Source organism: Python bivittatus, unplaced genomic scaffold, assembly GCF_059951505.1.
Source record: "Python bivittatus isolate LINGU-HERP-01145 unplaced genomic scaffold, Pbiv_v1 ctg000470_np1212, whole genome shotgun sequence".
NCBI lineage: Eukaryota > Metazoa > Chordata > Lepidosauria > Squamata > Pythonidae > Python > Python bivittatus.
In genome coordinates this window covers 1,606,878-1,623,418 of record NW_028277065.1, presented here as the reverse complement: position 1 = coordinate 1,623,418, position 16,541 = coordinate 1,606,878, and the positions used below count along the sequence as shown (strand labels likewise).

At 39.3% G+C, this 16,541-nt stretch overlaps 2 protein-coding genes across 2 annotated transcripts; both read left to right on the top strand.

Moving 5' to 3' along the window:
* The first annotated feature begins 2,194 nt into the window (after window positions 1-2,194).
* Window positions 2,195-3,133, top strand: LOC107326486 (olfactory receptor 14A16-like). The gene has a single exon (XM_015890457.3). It carries the CDS (start codon window positions 2,195-2,197, stop codon window positions 3,131-3,133), a length of 939 nt encoding a protein of 312 aa, XP_015745943.3.
* Window positions 3,134-10,431: 7,298 nt separating this feature from the next.
* LOC148215565 (olfactory receptor 14A16-like) lies at window positions 10,432-11,388 on the top strand. Its single transcript, XM_088142969.1, has one exon. It carries the CDS (start codon window positions 10,432-10,434, stop codon window positions 11,386-11,388), a length of 957 nt encoding a protein of 318 aa, XP_087999095.1.
* Window positions 11,389-16,541: the final 5,153 nt, after the last annotated feature.

Here is a 16,541-nt window from a genome sequence, read left to right as displayed (position 1 = left end):
TGATTCCTTGAAGTGTTACAGAAGACAGAGAAGACGTAATTTCATTCCGCATAGCAGAAACATCTACACAGCATCGATATTTAAACAGATGGCAGAATCATCTTCTCAGCAAAAGAAGTGACAGGTAAGAACAATTCTCTTTTATTCATTCCAGTTACTTAGAACATCAGTTATTAAAGCAGTGCCAAATGTCGGATACTTATAACTCACGCAGGATATTATAATATGAGTTATGCTTGTATTTTCTTACTCCTGAAATAAAAGAGTAAGCATTTCTGGGCTCAGGTAAATGGTTCCAAAATTATTAGCTAGAATAAATTACTTATACTACTGTGAATTCAAATCATATAATACTAGAGGAAGAATGTATTTAACGTATTTAAAGTTCTATCTGTAATGATACAATTTGGGATCACCTGGATTTCTTTTTGTTGGAATGTTGTGTATTAGAAATCTATAATATTATCTAATAATAATTAATCTGAAACAAAACTGAGATAGGTAGCTATGGTCCTCCATTTGCAACACTCTGCTTACCTGTCTAGCAATCATCACATTAAATTCAATGAGCTTCACCGGCTGGACAAGGTTTTACATAATATGTACATATCCAAAATTTAGGCAGTTTGCTAAAAGACAACAGGCAAATCTTGTCATGTTATATGTAAGATCTGCAGCAGTTTGATTGATTTGTTTAACTAGTTGGTTAGTCAATATCAGTTTTATGTATGTAAATATCAGTTTTATGTATGTAAATATCAGTTTTATGTATTTTTGGTGTTTCATGGATTGGTCATTGGCCACAATAAATCATGTTCTTCTCATCCCCGTCCTCATCCTCATCCTGTCACCGTGTGTAAAAGAAATCAGCTGCCAATTCTGTAACAGCTACATTTTATGAATTCTCACTGATCTTAGAAAATTGGAGCACACAGAAATGAAAAAAAAGAAGGAAAGGAAAGGAAAGGAAAGGAAAGGAAAGGAAAGGAAAGGAAAGGAAAGGAAAGGAAAGGAAAGGAAAGGAAAGGAAAGGAAAGGAAAGGAAAGGAAAGGAAAGGAAAGGAAAGGAAATGTTTTAATTTGTTTGGATGGATTGCAGGACATGTTACATAGTGAATTTTACCCACAACTGTAAGGTGTTGCTTTTTCTTGGAACACAAAAGTACAGAACAATTTTATAGAATTCTGTCTATATTATTTTAGTATAATGTCTGTCTGTCTGTCTATAGATCTATCTATCTTTATAGAAACAAAGAACATACATGTTGGATTAATTTTATTTATTTATGAAATGTGACTCTGAGTGGTGTACAATAAAAACAAACACTATAAGAACACATATTAAAACAAAAAAACAGTTAAAGCATAAAGATATATCCCCTGGATCTGAATAATGTATGCTTCTATTTTTTTTGGGGGGGGGGGGATAAGTAAATTATATGTGACACTTAAATCACTTCTAATTATAGATAAATTGCAATTTTAATAATGATAATAACAGTATTAATTATGATATATAGCTATAATTCTTCTTTGTATAAATTTCCTCAAGTAATTGTATTTTATAATCTATTACAAATCCTTTTTGTTGACAACAATGTCAAAATACCTGACAGGTAACCAATTAATCATGTCTGAACTCTTTCTGATGGGATAGTCTGATTAATGTGATATCCAAATTTGGCATTTTAGCATTTTTTCTTTCTTCACTGAATTAGCATATACAACTTTTCCCTTTAGTTCTTTGTATAGACAGAATAGTACCAAAGACTAGCTCTTAATAGGTTTAAACATAGTTTGGGGAAGTGGTTATTTTGTGCAGATATTTCCTCCACTATGCCCATCACACGCAATGTTCTTTCTCAAGAGTTGCTGATATTCTTCAATGCATTTTATTTTCTTCAAAATTCTTAGGATTGAACTGGGGATTTCTAAAAAAATCCATTTTACAACATATTATTTATAAGAAAAAAACAAATGTTATGGAATGAATAAGCATATGTCCTCCATTCTGATTAATGTGTACAGTCAACTTTTGATATCATGTAAGTGTTACGTATAACAAAGTTTTCTAATTGAAGATTGGCAACAAATTGATATGAATAATACAGTATATACTGAAACACCATTGTCCCCATCTTTTTCCCCTACTAATCTCCAGTTATAATTTGTTTTTGCCCAGATTGAAAGAACTATGTCCAACCAATCTACTGGGATAGAATTCCTTCTGATGGGATTTTCTGATGACCCTGACGCCCAACTTCTATATTTTGTCATGTTTCTATCCATTTATTTAATAGGTTTAATTGGGAATTTACTCATTGTGATTGTTGTGATCCTGAACCACCACCTTCACACCCCCATGTATTTCTTTTTGGTCAACCTGTCCCTGACTGATGTTTGTTACATCACAACCACTGTCCCCAAATCAATGGCAGTTTCATTGACAGATAACAAAGTAATTAGTTTTTCCGGATGTGTAGCTCAAGTTTTTTTAGTTATGGTTTTTGCAGGTTCTGAAATTGCCTTGCTTACCATCATGGCTTATGATCGTTATGTTGCCATCTGCCATCCTCTGCAATATAACCTCATCCTAAACTGGGATACCTGCAACAAAATGGCAGCTGCTTCCTGGATCAGCTCCCTGGTACATGCATCTCTACAAACTGTCCTGACTTTCCAGTTAAACTTCTGTGGGCCAAACATGATTGATCAGTTTTTCTGTGATATCCCTCAGTTATTAAAGATTTCTTGCACTGATGCAAAGGTTAACCAAATATTGATTTGGATACTTGCATGCATTGTGGATTCACTTATTACTGGATTTGTTTTTGCTTCTTATGGGTATATTATTTCTGCTGTGCTGAAAGTTCCATCTGTTGAAGGCAGATGTAAAGTCTTCTCAACTTGTAGTCCTCACTTGACAGTTTTTTCTGTATTTATCATTACAGCTTTGTTTTCATATGTGAGGCCAAACTCTCTTTCCTCTCCCACTATAGACTTACTTTCTGCTGTCCTGTATACAGTTTTGCCTCCCACTCTGAATCCCATCATTTATAGCCTCCGGAACAGGGAGATTCAAGCAGCTGTGTGGAAATTAACATCGACAAATAAAAGGAATTTCCTAATCTGATAGTGCCATTTTCAGTCTGACAAATATAACTTTCTGTTAAAGTAACATGCTCTATAAAATGTGAGTGATCGTCCTCCCACAAATATTCCTCCATTCTTCTAGTCTAATGCATAGTGCAGTCTCCCAGCTCTCTGTTCTGAATGTTGCATGTAGTTGCAGATAAGGGGGAAATTATTTAGGAGCTATTTTTTTCAAGTGATCTTTGCACAAGCCTTGGACTGAGCCCTCTGCTTTTAATCTTACATCATTCCAATATTGATTCAATTTATTTTCATGGCATTGTTATAAGGATTTTATTTAGGTTTCATGTACTGAGATAGATAATAGGGCTACATTAATCATCCCCATGAAGCCGGAGGTATTTCATATACAGCAGAAAGAGATAATCAAGCTACCATACTAGATTGTGCTGTGCCATGCTAGATTAAGAGGCATGCTTGTATTCAGGCTGTTGGGCCTCTTCTTCTGTGGCCCTTCCGTACACATTTCCATTTCTTCTTGTATCATCTTGTTATAGGGAAAAGTTAGGAATTGGCATATTTGTATGGCTATGTGCTTTGTCTCTCCTTCCCCTCTCTTCATTTTTCCCCTTTCATTAAATTAGAAGAATGTCCCCTTCATTAAACTGCGTCTACTTCTCTCTCTCTCTCTCTCTCTCTCTCTCTCCCTCCCTCCCTCCCTCCCTCCCTCTCCCTCCCTCCCTCCCTCCCTCCTCCTTCTCTCTCTCTCTCTCTCTCTCTCTCGGTATAATATTATCAGTAACAATCAAATATTAACAATATTATCAAGTAACAAAATGATCAGTTTGTTCATTTATGTAGGGACATCAGAGAAATTCTATAATGTCTGATGGCCACCAATTGGCATTAAGAGATACATTTTAATGTATCGCTATACCATTATTTTATTTAGTATTTTATATTTCAAATCCAGATATAGTATAGATGGAGATGGTATATAGTATTTTTCTTACTCAAAGGAGAATAGTATATAACATATCTACCTCACACATTTTTAATATTAGTAATATCTAATGGAATAAGTCTGAAATAAATATAAAAAGATGAGAACTGAATTAGCCTTTTTCACCCCAGTGTTCTGAACTTTCACCTAAAGGCAAACTGCTTTAGAAGTTTGGGTGCAAGATACTTATGCACCTGGCTAAGGTGACATACAGATGCTATCTATAAATTTTATGAATCGCTTTTTTCATTTCAAGCAATAGAATTGTAGCTTTGTCCTTTCTTTATTCAAATCCATCAAATCAACTAATAGCCAAATGTTTCCTGATTCATGTTTATTTCAGATAAACTCAGCTTAATCATTTTGACTGCTAAAAATTATTTGCTGAAGTTTGTTGGCTAAAAGAACAGTTGAGATTTTAATATGTATAACAAATTTCCAGTACTGGGATTTAATAAAATCTGGAGGGTTTCTGTAATCAAGTAAAAGGATTGTTTTAATGCATAAATTCAATTGGAGTCCCTATATAGGTGACAGCATAAAGTATATTTGAAAGATTTTCTATTAATATACAAGCTCCATTCACCAATGAATAACTGAAAATATTATGTAGATGTCTGCATTAATTATCAGCCATTCAAATTTAGAACAAACAATACAAAACAAAAACAAAAATGGGGGAAAATGTCACTCTTTTTTAGAGCTTGTAATATAACATCAGATAATTTTCATATAAAATAATTATCTATAAATTTAATTGTTATTATTTGGTCATTGACTGCATTGATGCCAAAGTTGGAAATAAAGAGGAAAACATAACTGAAATATATGGCCTAGGAGAACAACTTATCAGATTTGCCAATCCCTTGTGTCTTTTTAAACATGCATTTGGGGATGACAGAGGTACCTAAACTGAGATGAATTTTACTGTTTGTGGTTATATTCAGCTTTTATTTGCAGGATGTTTAGTAAAATTGTAATAAGCAGCGATCAAATTATCAACCACAGAAGTCAGCAAAATGTAGCATTCTGCTCACTCAAACATCTCAAAAAAAGAAGTTGTGTTCTAAGGAGAAAATAAAATTCCTGAAACACACTCATTTCAAATATTGTAAGAGACTGAGGGAACAGGTGGAGGAGTTCTGGTGGTATGAGAAAAGGCATCACAACCCAGATGTGCAAGATGTGGGAAAGAAATGTTTCAAAAAGACTCTGCCCTGACAGCAATTTGCTGCAGGGCTTCTTTCAACATCATGTTTTTACCCATTACAAGCAATAAAAAAACCTTTCTGAAATCTATGTGGTCTGACTTCTGGTTTTTGTCAAGTTTGTGGAGTTTGGCGAGCATGGAAAACTCACAGCAGCTGTTTTGTGACTGGAATATTTTAAAGTTAAAATGCTTGCACATCCCTATTTGTCAATTCCTAAGCCATGCAGGATGAATGGATAAAGAGTGGTGGGGTAGGCAGGTTGGATTGGGTACCAGAGATGATCACCTTATTTTGTCAAGCCCATAACAATATACTACAGTCCAGCAAGAAACAAACATAATGTGTTTATATGTAAATAAAAATCCTCCCTCACCTCTAAGGGTGGTAAGTATCTTCCTCAATATTGGGTCCTCTACCAGAGGCCTGGGAGTTTGAGGGTTCTATGCAGTATCTTAGCTATTCCTAGCACCGCACTCTTCTGGACAAAGAGCTTGGATGTTGTTCCTGGGGTCTACTGGAAGCCACTCTCCCAGCTTGGAGTCACAGTCCTGAGTTCTAATAACACCACTGGGACCACTTTGGCCTTTACTTTCCACATCCTCTCTAGTTCTTCCTTTGGGGCCTGGTACTTCTCCAGCTTCTTATACTCCTTCTTCCTGATGTTGCTGCCACTTGGCACTGCTACATCTATCACTACCGCCGTCTTCTGGTCTTTGTCTACTACCACGATGTCTGGTTGATTGGCCAGTAACTGCCTATCGACCTGGATCTGGAAGTCCTACAGGATCTTAGCCCTGTTATTCTCCACAACCTTCTGTGGAATCTCCCATCTGGACTTGGGAGGGTCTAGTGACTCTACTCCATACACTGTGCAGATGTTCCTGTACACAATGCCAGCTACTTGGTTGTGCCGTTCCGTGTATGCTGTTCCTGCCTGCATCCTGCACCCTGCCACTATGTGTTGGACTGTCTCTGAGGCCTCTCTCCACAATCTGCACCTTGGGTCCTGTCCAGTGTGGTAGATCCCTGCTTCTATGGATCTGGTGCTTAGTGCCTGTTCTTGTGCTGCTATGATCAGTGCCTCAGTGCTGTCTTTTAGTCCAACACTTTCCAGCCACTGATAGGATTTTCCAATGTCAACCACCTCAGCTATCTGTCAGTAGTACATCCTATGCAGGGGCTTGTCTTACCATGACACTTCCTCCACTTGAACTTCCTCCCCTGCCTACTACTGCCTCAGGCATTCTCTCAGCAGCTCATCTTTGGTTGCCATCTTACCGATGTACTCCTGGATGCTCTGAGTTTCATCCAGGACAGTAGCTTTGACACTCATCATTCACTGCCCACCCTCTTTCTGACTGGTGTACAGTCACTGGGTGTTGGAATTGGGGTGGCCAGCTCACTATACTGGCAGGGTATGTGATGATTAGCAGGGCATAAGTGTTGATGGCATGGACCTTGTTCTTCCTATTGAGCTGGCTTTTTAGGACCTGTCTTATCTTTTGGTGGTACTTAGATGTTGCTGTCTTCCTTGCCTCCTCATTGTGGTTCCCATGTGACTGTGAGATATCAAGGTACTTGTAGCTGGTCTCTATATTTGCTATGTGGCCCACTGATAGTTCAACTCCATCAGTCTTAACTACCTTCCCTCTCTTTACTACCATCCAGCCACATTTTTCCAGGACAGTCCACCACCCCAGTGTTCTCATTGTAGATCCATATCATATTGGTTCAGTGAATCAATGTCTCATTCATTCTTAGTATACAGCTTGATGTCATCCATGTAGAGGAGGTGGCTGATGGTAATTTCACTGTTGAACCTGTACCCATATCCAGTCCTTGTGATTATCTGGCTGAGGGGGTTCAAGCCTATGGAGAACAGTAGTGGGGATATTGGTATATGCCACACTTAATGGCCACTTATGTGAGCTGTCTTGAGTTGAATCTATGCAAAACAGCAGCAGGGACAGTGCATCATTTTAGTATATGCTGCACTTGATGGCCACCTGAGCTGATTTCCAGTGTTGTCTTCCACAACCCCATTGAGTTCTTGAGGAAGGTCCTTAACATTCTGTTGACTTTGTATAGTGCCAGGCATTCACAGATCCATGTTGTGGCATTGAGTCATAGGTTTTCCTGTAGTCAGTCCAGGCTGTGCTCAGATTGGTCTGTCTAGACCTTGAGTCTCATGTGACTGCTCTATTTTTTTGGTATTGATCTAAATGGAACTGGAGTGCAGGGAGGTTAGATATGATGGTATGGTTTAGTATGGGGGAGAGGGTGGGTGGAGGGGTGAGGGAGGAGGGTGAGTACCAAAGGTAGAGGGGAGAATGGGAGAAGAGTACCACTGTAGTAAACAGAACACTAATATTTTATACGCTCTTTATAGTATCAGGCAACATACTGATAGATTTTGTGAGCTTTCAAAAATTTTCTGGATGCACAATTATTTTCATTACACAGAGAAATTAGGTAGAGATGCTCTAAAAAATGTAGGTAATGGGAGAACAATATAAAATCATTTCCCTAAACGTTAGAGGTCTGGGAGATCCTATTAAGAGGAAAAGGATTGTTCATTATGTTAAATCAATTAAAGCTCATGTAGTTATGCTACAAGAAACATATATAACATATATAACAAATGGGTTGAATGATAGGTACTTTGATAAACAATTTTTTATCACAAGGGTCTAATATATCAAGGGGAGTAGCCATTCTTTTTAAAGCTGGCATAAATGTCAAGGTTTAAAAGATTTTGAAAGATAGGGAAGGTAGATATATATTTATAGAATTAACTCTAGCATCTATATATGCTCCTAATCAGGGTCACATCAGTTTCTTGCAAAAGGTAATGAACAGTAAAAAAAGTAACACAGATAATTTTATAATAGGAGGGGACTACAATATTGATTCATTAAAACCGCAGATTGGAATGTATAAGATACTTCAAAATTTAATGTATAATTATGGATTCATGGATACATGGACAGTTATGAAACTTGCAACAAAAACACATACATTTTATTCAGATCGTCATAAATCTCATTCTAGGATAGACTATATATTGATATCTAAAACTTTTTCAAATTTTCTGAAACAAGTTAAAATTGCACTAATTATTTTATTAGATCACGCTCCAATGATTACTACACTTAAATGAGAAGAGATTATTCCATTTACTTATAATTGGTGTTTCTATCCTATATTATTATATAATGTAGCAGCAAAGCAACAATTAACTCAAACATTGGGATTTTTTTTTCAAAATAGAAAAAAATTAGATCAAGTTGATTAACTTGTGTATCTTGGCACAATGATAATCAAAGATAGGAAAAAGAATGAAGTAATTTTGAGTAATGGAAATGTTGGCAAAATGGTTCTGAGCAGAACATGGCCTGTTGAAAGCAATGAATGCTTACTTAAAGAAGCAAAAAATGACAGTTTGTAAGAGTATTCTTCCTTACTAAGGGATGGATTTTCTTAATTACAATTTCTATTCATTTGGAAGTCATTAGAACCTGATCAAATGAGTACATTTCATTGTTAGAAGGGAAAAATGTATGAGGGGAATGATGTAGAATGATGTAGAACTTGGTTAAACACTGCATGTCAATATGGGATTTCTTGTGTTCCCCAAGGAGTGACTCCCTGAAACACAACAGAAAACAAAGATGATGCAATTTCTTCCATTTTTGTGGCAAAGGTATCTTCTACAAAAGTCTATTTATTCTCAGGGAGATTGGCAGAGTCATCTTGGAAGCAAAATAAGCAGAAGTAAGAACAAATGTCTACTGGTTCATCCTAGGTGCTTAGCTATTCTTCATTTATGACATGAGAGACATTTCATAAATGTTGGATATCTTGCAGTGGGTATGTATATTAAAAAATATACCAATATGGTTGGTTTCATATTGATGGATTAAAATGTATTAAACAAATAGGTAGAGAAATGTGTTTACTGTAAATTATAACATAGAAAGGTGCATTTTTATTATGGTATTTCTGATATTTGAGAGAAGATAATACACTTACAATTATCGAGAATTATTTATACAAAGCCTGAGTACGCTAGAGCATATTATCATCTCTATTTTCAAAGAAACGATGAGATAACTGGTTGTGTTAAACGATTTGAGGAAAGAGAGTAATGGCACAATATGTTTTTTCTCCAGAAATCCTTATATTGCCTATATTTTAATGCATTCTTACAGATACAAACTAGGAACATATAGAATGTGGTTTAATATATACACAATACACAATTGTTTTCAAATGCAAAGAACACATTGGCAGGTTCTACTTTTTCCTTGTTATATGTTTCTTTTCATTTCATTTCGTTTAACAACAGCAGCAACAACTTTGCTTTGCTCTTTTACGTAATAATAACTCTGCTTGATCTAGTCACAGGGCAACAATTTTAAGTTTCACCTGGCATTAAGAAACACTGTATAACACTGTAGCACAGATGGAGAAATTTATTCCAATTTATTGAACTTACATTGATGGGAATAACACTTGCCATCAATGTAAATTAGCTATAGTTAGCTATAGTAAGTTAGCTATAGTCAACAGAAATATATAAGTGTTCTATAGTCTCTCCCATCCTAAATGAATGAAGTAACTTGATTATTTTCTTTATTTCCTTGGGTAGATACATGTCAAGTAATCATTTTTCCCATTTATTTTGAGATAGATAGATAGATAGATAGATAGATAGATAGATAGATAGATAGATAGATAGATAGATAGATTAATCGGTGGTCTATAGACATGTTTCCTCTCCCATTCAGTTACTTGTTAACAAATGTGTTTATGTTCCAAAAGGCATTTCTTTGTCCAGATGAATAGACAAGTGTCTTACACAAAATTCTATAATACCACATGTAGCATTCAGAAAAGAAAACGAAAAAAAAAAAATCAGATGTAGAAAACGAGTAAATGCATATCTTCTCAATAAGAGTGATGTCTCCCCAGCGTCTCAGTCTCCTATAGGAATCTCTTTTAAGTATTACTATAACTAATAATACTTTTGCATACATGGATATGAATAATACATTTGGCAAGACCATTTTCCCAGATTTGTTACCTCTATTAATCTCCAATCATAATCTGTTTTTGTCCAGAATGATTAAGAAAACTAGAATGGCCAACCAATCCACCGTGTTGGAATTCATTCTGATGGGATTTTCTGATGACCGTGATTTACAACTTCTGTTTTTTTTCTTCCTTCTCTTCATTTATTTGATAGCTTTGGTTGGAAATATACTCATTGCATTTGTTGTGATCCTGAATCACCATCTTCACACCCCTATGTATTTCTTTTTGGTCAATTTATCCCTGACTGATATTTGTTACATCACAACCACCATCCCCAAATCAATGGCAGTCTCATTAACAGATAGCAAAATGATTACGTTTCCTGGATGTGTTGCTCAGGTCTTCTTAGTTATTGCTTGTGTAGGTTCTGAGGTTGCCTTGCTCACCATCATGGCTTATGATCGTTATGTCGCTATCTGCCATCCTCTGCGATATAGCCTTATCTTGAACTGGGATGCATGTAGCCAAATGGCAGTTGCTTCCTGGATTACCTCCCTCATCTATGCTTTGTTGCTAACCACCTTAACTTTTCAATTACATTTCTGTGGATTGAACATCCTTGGTCAATTTTTTTGTGATGTTCCTCAGTTACAAAAGATTTCTTGCACTGATACAAAATTTAATCAACTTTTCATGTGGATAGCTGGATTCATTGCTAGTTCATTTTGTACAGGATTTGTTTTTGCCTCTTATGGTTACATCTTCTCTGTTATTCTAAAAATTCCATCAATTCAAGGTAGATATAAAACCTTCTCAACTTGCAGTCCACACTTGACAGTCTACTCCTTATTTATCATCACATCTATGTTTTCATACTTGAGGCCACAAACTCTTTCCTCTCCCACAATAGACTTTCTCTCTGCTTTTTTATATGCAGTTTTGCCTCCTGTTCTGAATCCCATTATTTACAGCTTCCGAAACAAGGATATCCAAGAGGTTGTCTGGAAAATAATTTCAAAAATTAAAAGGAACTTCCAAATCTGATTGATCCATCTTCAGTGTGACAGAGGTATTATTATGTTAAGAGAACCTCCCTATGGAGAATGTGAACAATTTCCCTATTTTCATCTTCCTAAAATAATCTAGCTTAATGTTCAGAAGGGTTGTGCACCCTCTGCTTTTGATTGTTGCAAATAATTACATGCAATGTGGGGAGATTGTTGAAGAGAAACCATTGCACACATGATCTTTTGCACAATCATTGAACAAAGTCCTCTGTTGTTCACTGTTTGTAATTATTACATCAATTCTTTATCTATTGGAATCCTTTTGTTTCTGTATGATCAGAGTCTACCATTCTCCCCAATTAGTGATTTAAATTATTTGCATTTTGAAGGTATTAAATATTGTTGTAAGAGATTTATTTTAGGTTTCCTTGGGGCCTTCACCAAATGCAAGCAGCTGCTACAAGATATGCTACAAGAAAAGATGTCTACTTTTCTTTTGGGGGGAGTGTGTCAAAGCTGCTGCAAAAAAATGCTTATATACATACATACATACATTATGAAAAATGCATGTGGCTGGGCAAAGATGTTCTCTTTGATACTACGTCCTCAAAAGGAATTGGATCTCATTCCTCAAAAGAGATTTCATGTACCTCAACCATTCTTTTTCAGATACCCATAAGGCTATTAAGATCAGTCTCCTTTGAAAAAGTGTTTAATGTTTAATTATTCATTATTTAAAATTACCCATATGGAAAAGGACTAATACTCTCAAACTGATTTCAGGCATCTCAACCTTTCTTCTCCACATAAAAATGAAACCAATGTCAGGTGAAACCTGGGACCTCAAATTTCAAGCCAGAAATGTGGTTCATCTTAAAATTATTGTCAGAGGCATCAAGAGGAGGCAAATGGCAGAAAGGGCACTGTGTTATCAGTGTTTTTTATGGGTGTTCTGAGGACCCACAGATGTATGAATGGGGCAGAACTTGTAATGTGGTGGTGTGACTCTGTGTTCATCATTTTGAAGGAAGCACTGGTTCCATCAGATGGCTATGACCATATTTATGAGAAGTCATCAGACAAACTCTTTTGGAATCTCTATTTACAGGGTGACACAATAACCACCCAATTTGTTTCATAGTGGTATTATAGATTCATTGTATACCTTTTCAGGAAGGTTGATGCTCCCCATTTAAGTGAGATTTTTATCACAAAAACTCATCTACCTTCCCATATTGTTTTTGCCTCTCAATAAAATGAGCTGAAATTGGGGATGGAATTGTCTTTTCAATAATTTTATCAAGGAAGTCCAGCATCAGAGAAAGTATTGAATAATGTGGAAAATAATGTTCAAGAGAAAAGGTTTCTGGCCAGTTATCAGATGGTACTTAGAAATTAGTTCACAATCAACTGCAAGGTGAAAAATATCTTAGTCCTTTAAGCTCCTGTTGAATGACAAGTTGTTTTGTTTCTCTTCTGTTTTCTCTAAGCTGTGCTGTTTATTTCTCCTTCTTACCCTTGCCCTTCCTTTCAACCCGCTTTTTCAAATTGGGTTCTCTTAATTCTTATACCCATCACTTTGTATAATAATAAAAATAAAAATAATCTTATTAATTTGTATCAATAGAACAGAGAAGCACTGTTATATTTATTGATTGTCAGTGGGAGTTTAGAAGTTTGATTTGTAATTTTAATGTCATGTGTGCAGTATTACATTATTTAATTTATTCCCCATGTTTCTCACATTTGGGAGGGGGAGGGGCAGCTTTTTGTATGGAGTCCAGATACAATGGAGATGGATATAGTGGCACCGTGGGAGAATTTGTGAAGAACTGTAGTGGTACGACCCATTATTTTTTTCCCTTTCGCACACATAAAACAGGTTTTCATTATCCATGTGTAGCAAGGGTTAGTTAACAAGCTGTGGAAGCTTGTATTTAATTGTTCTTACTTAGCAAGCTTTGAAGTTTCCATCATTGTACTGTAAATTCCTCCAAATGCGAGACTGAGTATATTTACTTAGCAAGCTCTGTAAATTGCATCCTTCTATTGTAAATCACTCTGGCTTTTGAGTGTTTAATCTTCATTTCTATTTGTAGTAATTAAGATGAAGAATACAATTTGTGGTTCTTAATCTGATCTCTGTTAAGGGGTGGCTGAGTGGTTGCATGCTAGAAACAATGTCTCACATTTTATATATATATATATATATATATATATATATATATTAGTAAACGGTCAGCTCTTCAGGTTTTGACATGATGTGTCATCCCCAGGGGTTGTTTGCTAGAGGTGATGCCTTAATTAAAATATATATTTGGCAGAAGATGAACTAAGTTATGGCCAAATCACTGATAAGAAATGCCAGCATACCATCTCTACTTGTTGCATTGTTTATACTCTCTGTCACCTGAAATAGCATAAAAGGTGACTAATGACCACAGACACTTTGAACCTCTGTGTAGTTCCTAAAGACTGGGAAAGATGTTGCACAGCCACCAGCTGGATCAGGGGGTCCATCCACTGTCATTCTGGAGTCCCTAAAAGGCTGATAAGTGGTATGATATATCATTTTTCTCTTTCTTTTTTTAATATGTATTCATTAATACCCTTTTTGATATTTGCTCTAGTTAGAGCCCATTGTCTTTGAATCCTGAACATTTGACCAGTAGTGTTCTACATTCTATTGCTTTTTAAATACATTATTTTTTAAAAATGCATTTTAGGTATATGAAAATGGAAATGTGCTGCATTCCTTTAAGAAGTATTGCGATGTAGTTAAATTTAGGTCAGATTTGCCCAAAGTATGGCTTTCTGACTCTACTTGATGGAAATGAGACAGGCAATTAGCTCTAGTTCAGGAATGCACACCTCCATCTCTATTTTTGGACTTCTAAGTTAGCTTGAAGTATGAGGGCAAACACCCCAATTTTCTGGGACAGCTTCTAATAATTTGACAAAATCCAGCCATAGCTAAGCTGTATGGAAAGAGTAGAAGGAGATAGCATACCCAGGTGATCCATGGAAACTTGAAGAGGAACTGCTATTTGACTTCATGGTCAGCACGGGGCTTCAGGGAAGCACGGGGCTGCAGGGAAGCTCGCAGCCAGACCACGCGGAATCCACCGGCGGTAGCTAGCAGGGAAAAGAGGAACTGAAAGCGCCGCTAATTAATGGGCCACCTGCGCCCGGCCAAACAGGAAAACCACAGCGGAAGCTTTTAACTATAAACTGATAACGGCGCGAGCCAGCAATGAACGGGGCCGCAGGCAGCGAAACAAGATCGCAACGCAGCACAGAACCCGCGGGCTTGCACGTAACGGGGAGGAACCAACCCAGCCGGAGGGGGACTGGCAATCAAGGACAATGGACCCTGACCGATCCTGCCATCATGAACAATCAAGGGGGATTATTGGGGGCCAATAATCCGCAGCTGCAACGTGATCGCGGGGCGGGAAAAAGCGCGGGAAGGGGGGAATATAACAAGTGATGCAATTGTACCAAGCCAGTCCTGGCTTTGCTTGTGACTACTACGTTATGCATGAGTAAACCTTCTTTGTGAACCACACGTGTCACGAGAGTTTCTCTGTCGAATGGGGCAAACCTTACATAAAGCCAGGACTCACCGTTAGCGCTACCCGGTACTACCGAGGAGTGTTTCCTTTCTCAATACAGGCATGACCAGCGACGAGGAATCCGTGGGTCAGCTGGAGCGCGAGGAACCCAGGCTCGAGGAGGGACGGTCAGAGCCACCCGGGAGCAACGGGAGAGCGGCCAGGGCTGGGCGCCCTCCAACCGAGCGGTGGTCGATGGGCGTGAACCAAGGGCCAGATGGTTCAGGCGTCACGATGACCCAAGGTTCCGGGTTCCGGAACCGCGAGTGGAATGAGAAGTTCGCCCGACTAGAGGAGAGAGTCGAGCGGCGCCTAGACGCCACGGAGGCGATGCTCCAGACCCTGCTACAGAGAGTGGGACCACCGGCGGTGAGCGATGGGGAGAGCAACAGGGGTGGCGGTCCGGCACCCCCGCCGGCACCGCCCACGACGCCCCGGTCGGAGGACCAACGGGCGGCAGACGCCCTGAGACTTCGAGGCATCACTGGGAAGTTCTCAGGGGACCCCGAACAGCTGCCGCACTTTCTGACGCACGTCAGGGGGTTCATGCAGAGGGATGGTCACCTATTCGCTAGAGACGAGGACAGAGTATCCTACGTGGCCGAGCTGCTAGATAGCCAAGCAGCTAGCTGGGTGATCGGACTGTACGATGCCAACGCGGCGGAACTACAGAGTTTCCCGGACTTCATGCAGGCGCTCCGGGACAGATTCGAGGACACATTGAGCGCCAAGCGGGCGGAGGACGACATCCTGCAGTCCAGACAGCGGGGCAAATCGGTATCAGAGTATGCCCTGGAGTTCCGGAGGTTGGCAGAGAAGCTCACGGACTGGCCGGAGTCCCTGAAGGTGAAGTATTTTAAGAGGGGGCTCAACCCAGAGATCCTGGAGCGGGCACTGGGGCGGGACGACCCGTCCACAGTGAAAGATTGGATCTGGCTGGCCGGAACGGCGGAATCGGCATGGCGGCAGATCCAACAGAGCGCGAGACGACGGGACCAGACGAGGGACCAGCCGAGGGAGAGAACCCCCGAGGAGAGGCGGAGCAGTCGGCGGCAGTCCACCGGGGGGCGAGAGGCGACCAGAGCCCCGAACGTGTGCTTCCGGTGCAGAGGCAGAGGCCACCGAGCGGCGCAGTGCCCGATAGAGCGGGAAGGAGCCTCACCATGGCCCGAAGTCAAGCCCCCACGTGCGACCGGGAAAAGGACCGGCGACCGACCGCGGAAGGGGGCAGTGGCGGGGGTGACCGAGAAAGGACGCGGGGGGTGGTCGACCCCGGAGACAGCGTCCTCCGGAGAGGACTCGGAGCCGGCGGGAAATGAGGCGCGCTCGCACTGAACGGCGTCCCAGTGCGAGCAGGGGAGTCGAGGCGCGCGGACCCAATAGGAGATGAGGACTGCCCACCGTTCCGGGTGAGAATACACATCCAGGGGTGAGATCCGGAGGGGAGGCACAGCTGCGGGCGCTACTGGATTCAGGCTGCACCCACTGCTTGATGCACCCAGCGGTGGTCTCGGGGCTCGGACTACAGCTGAGGCACCTCCGGGAGCCCATTTCATTCAGCCAGCTAGATGGCACG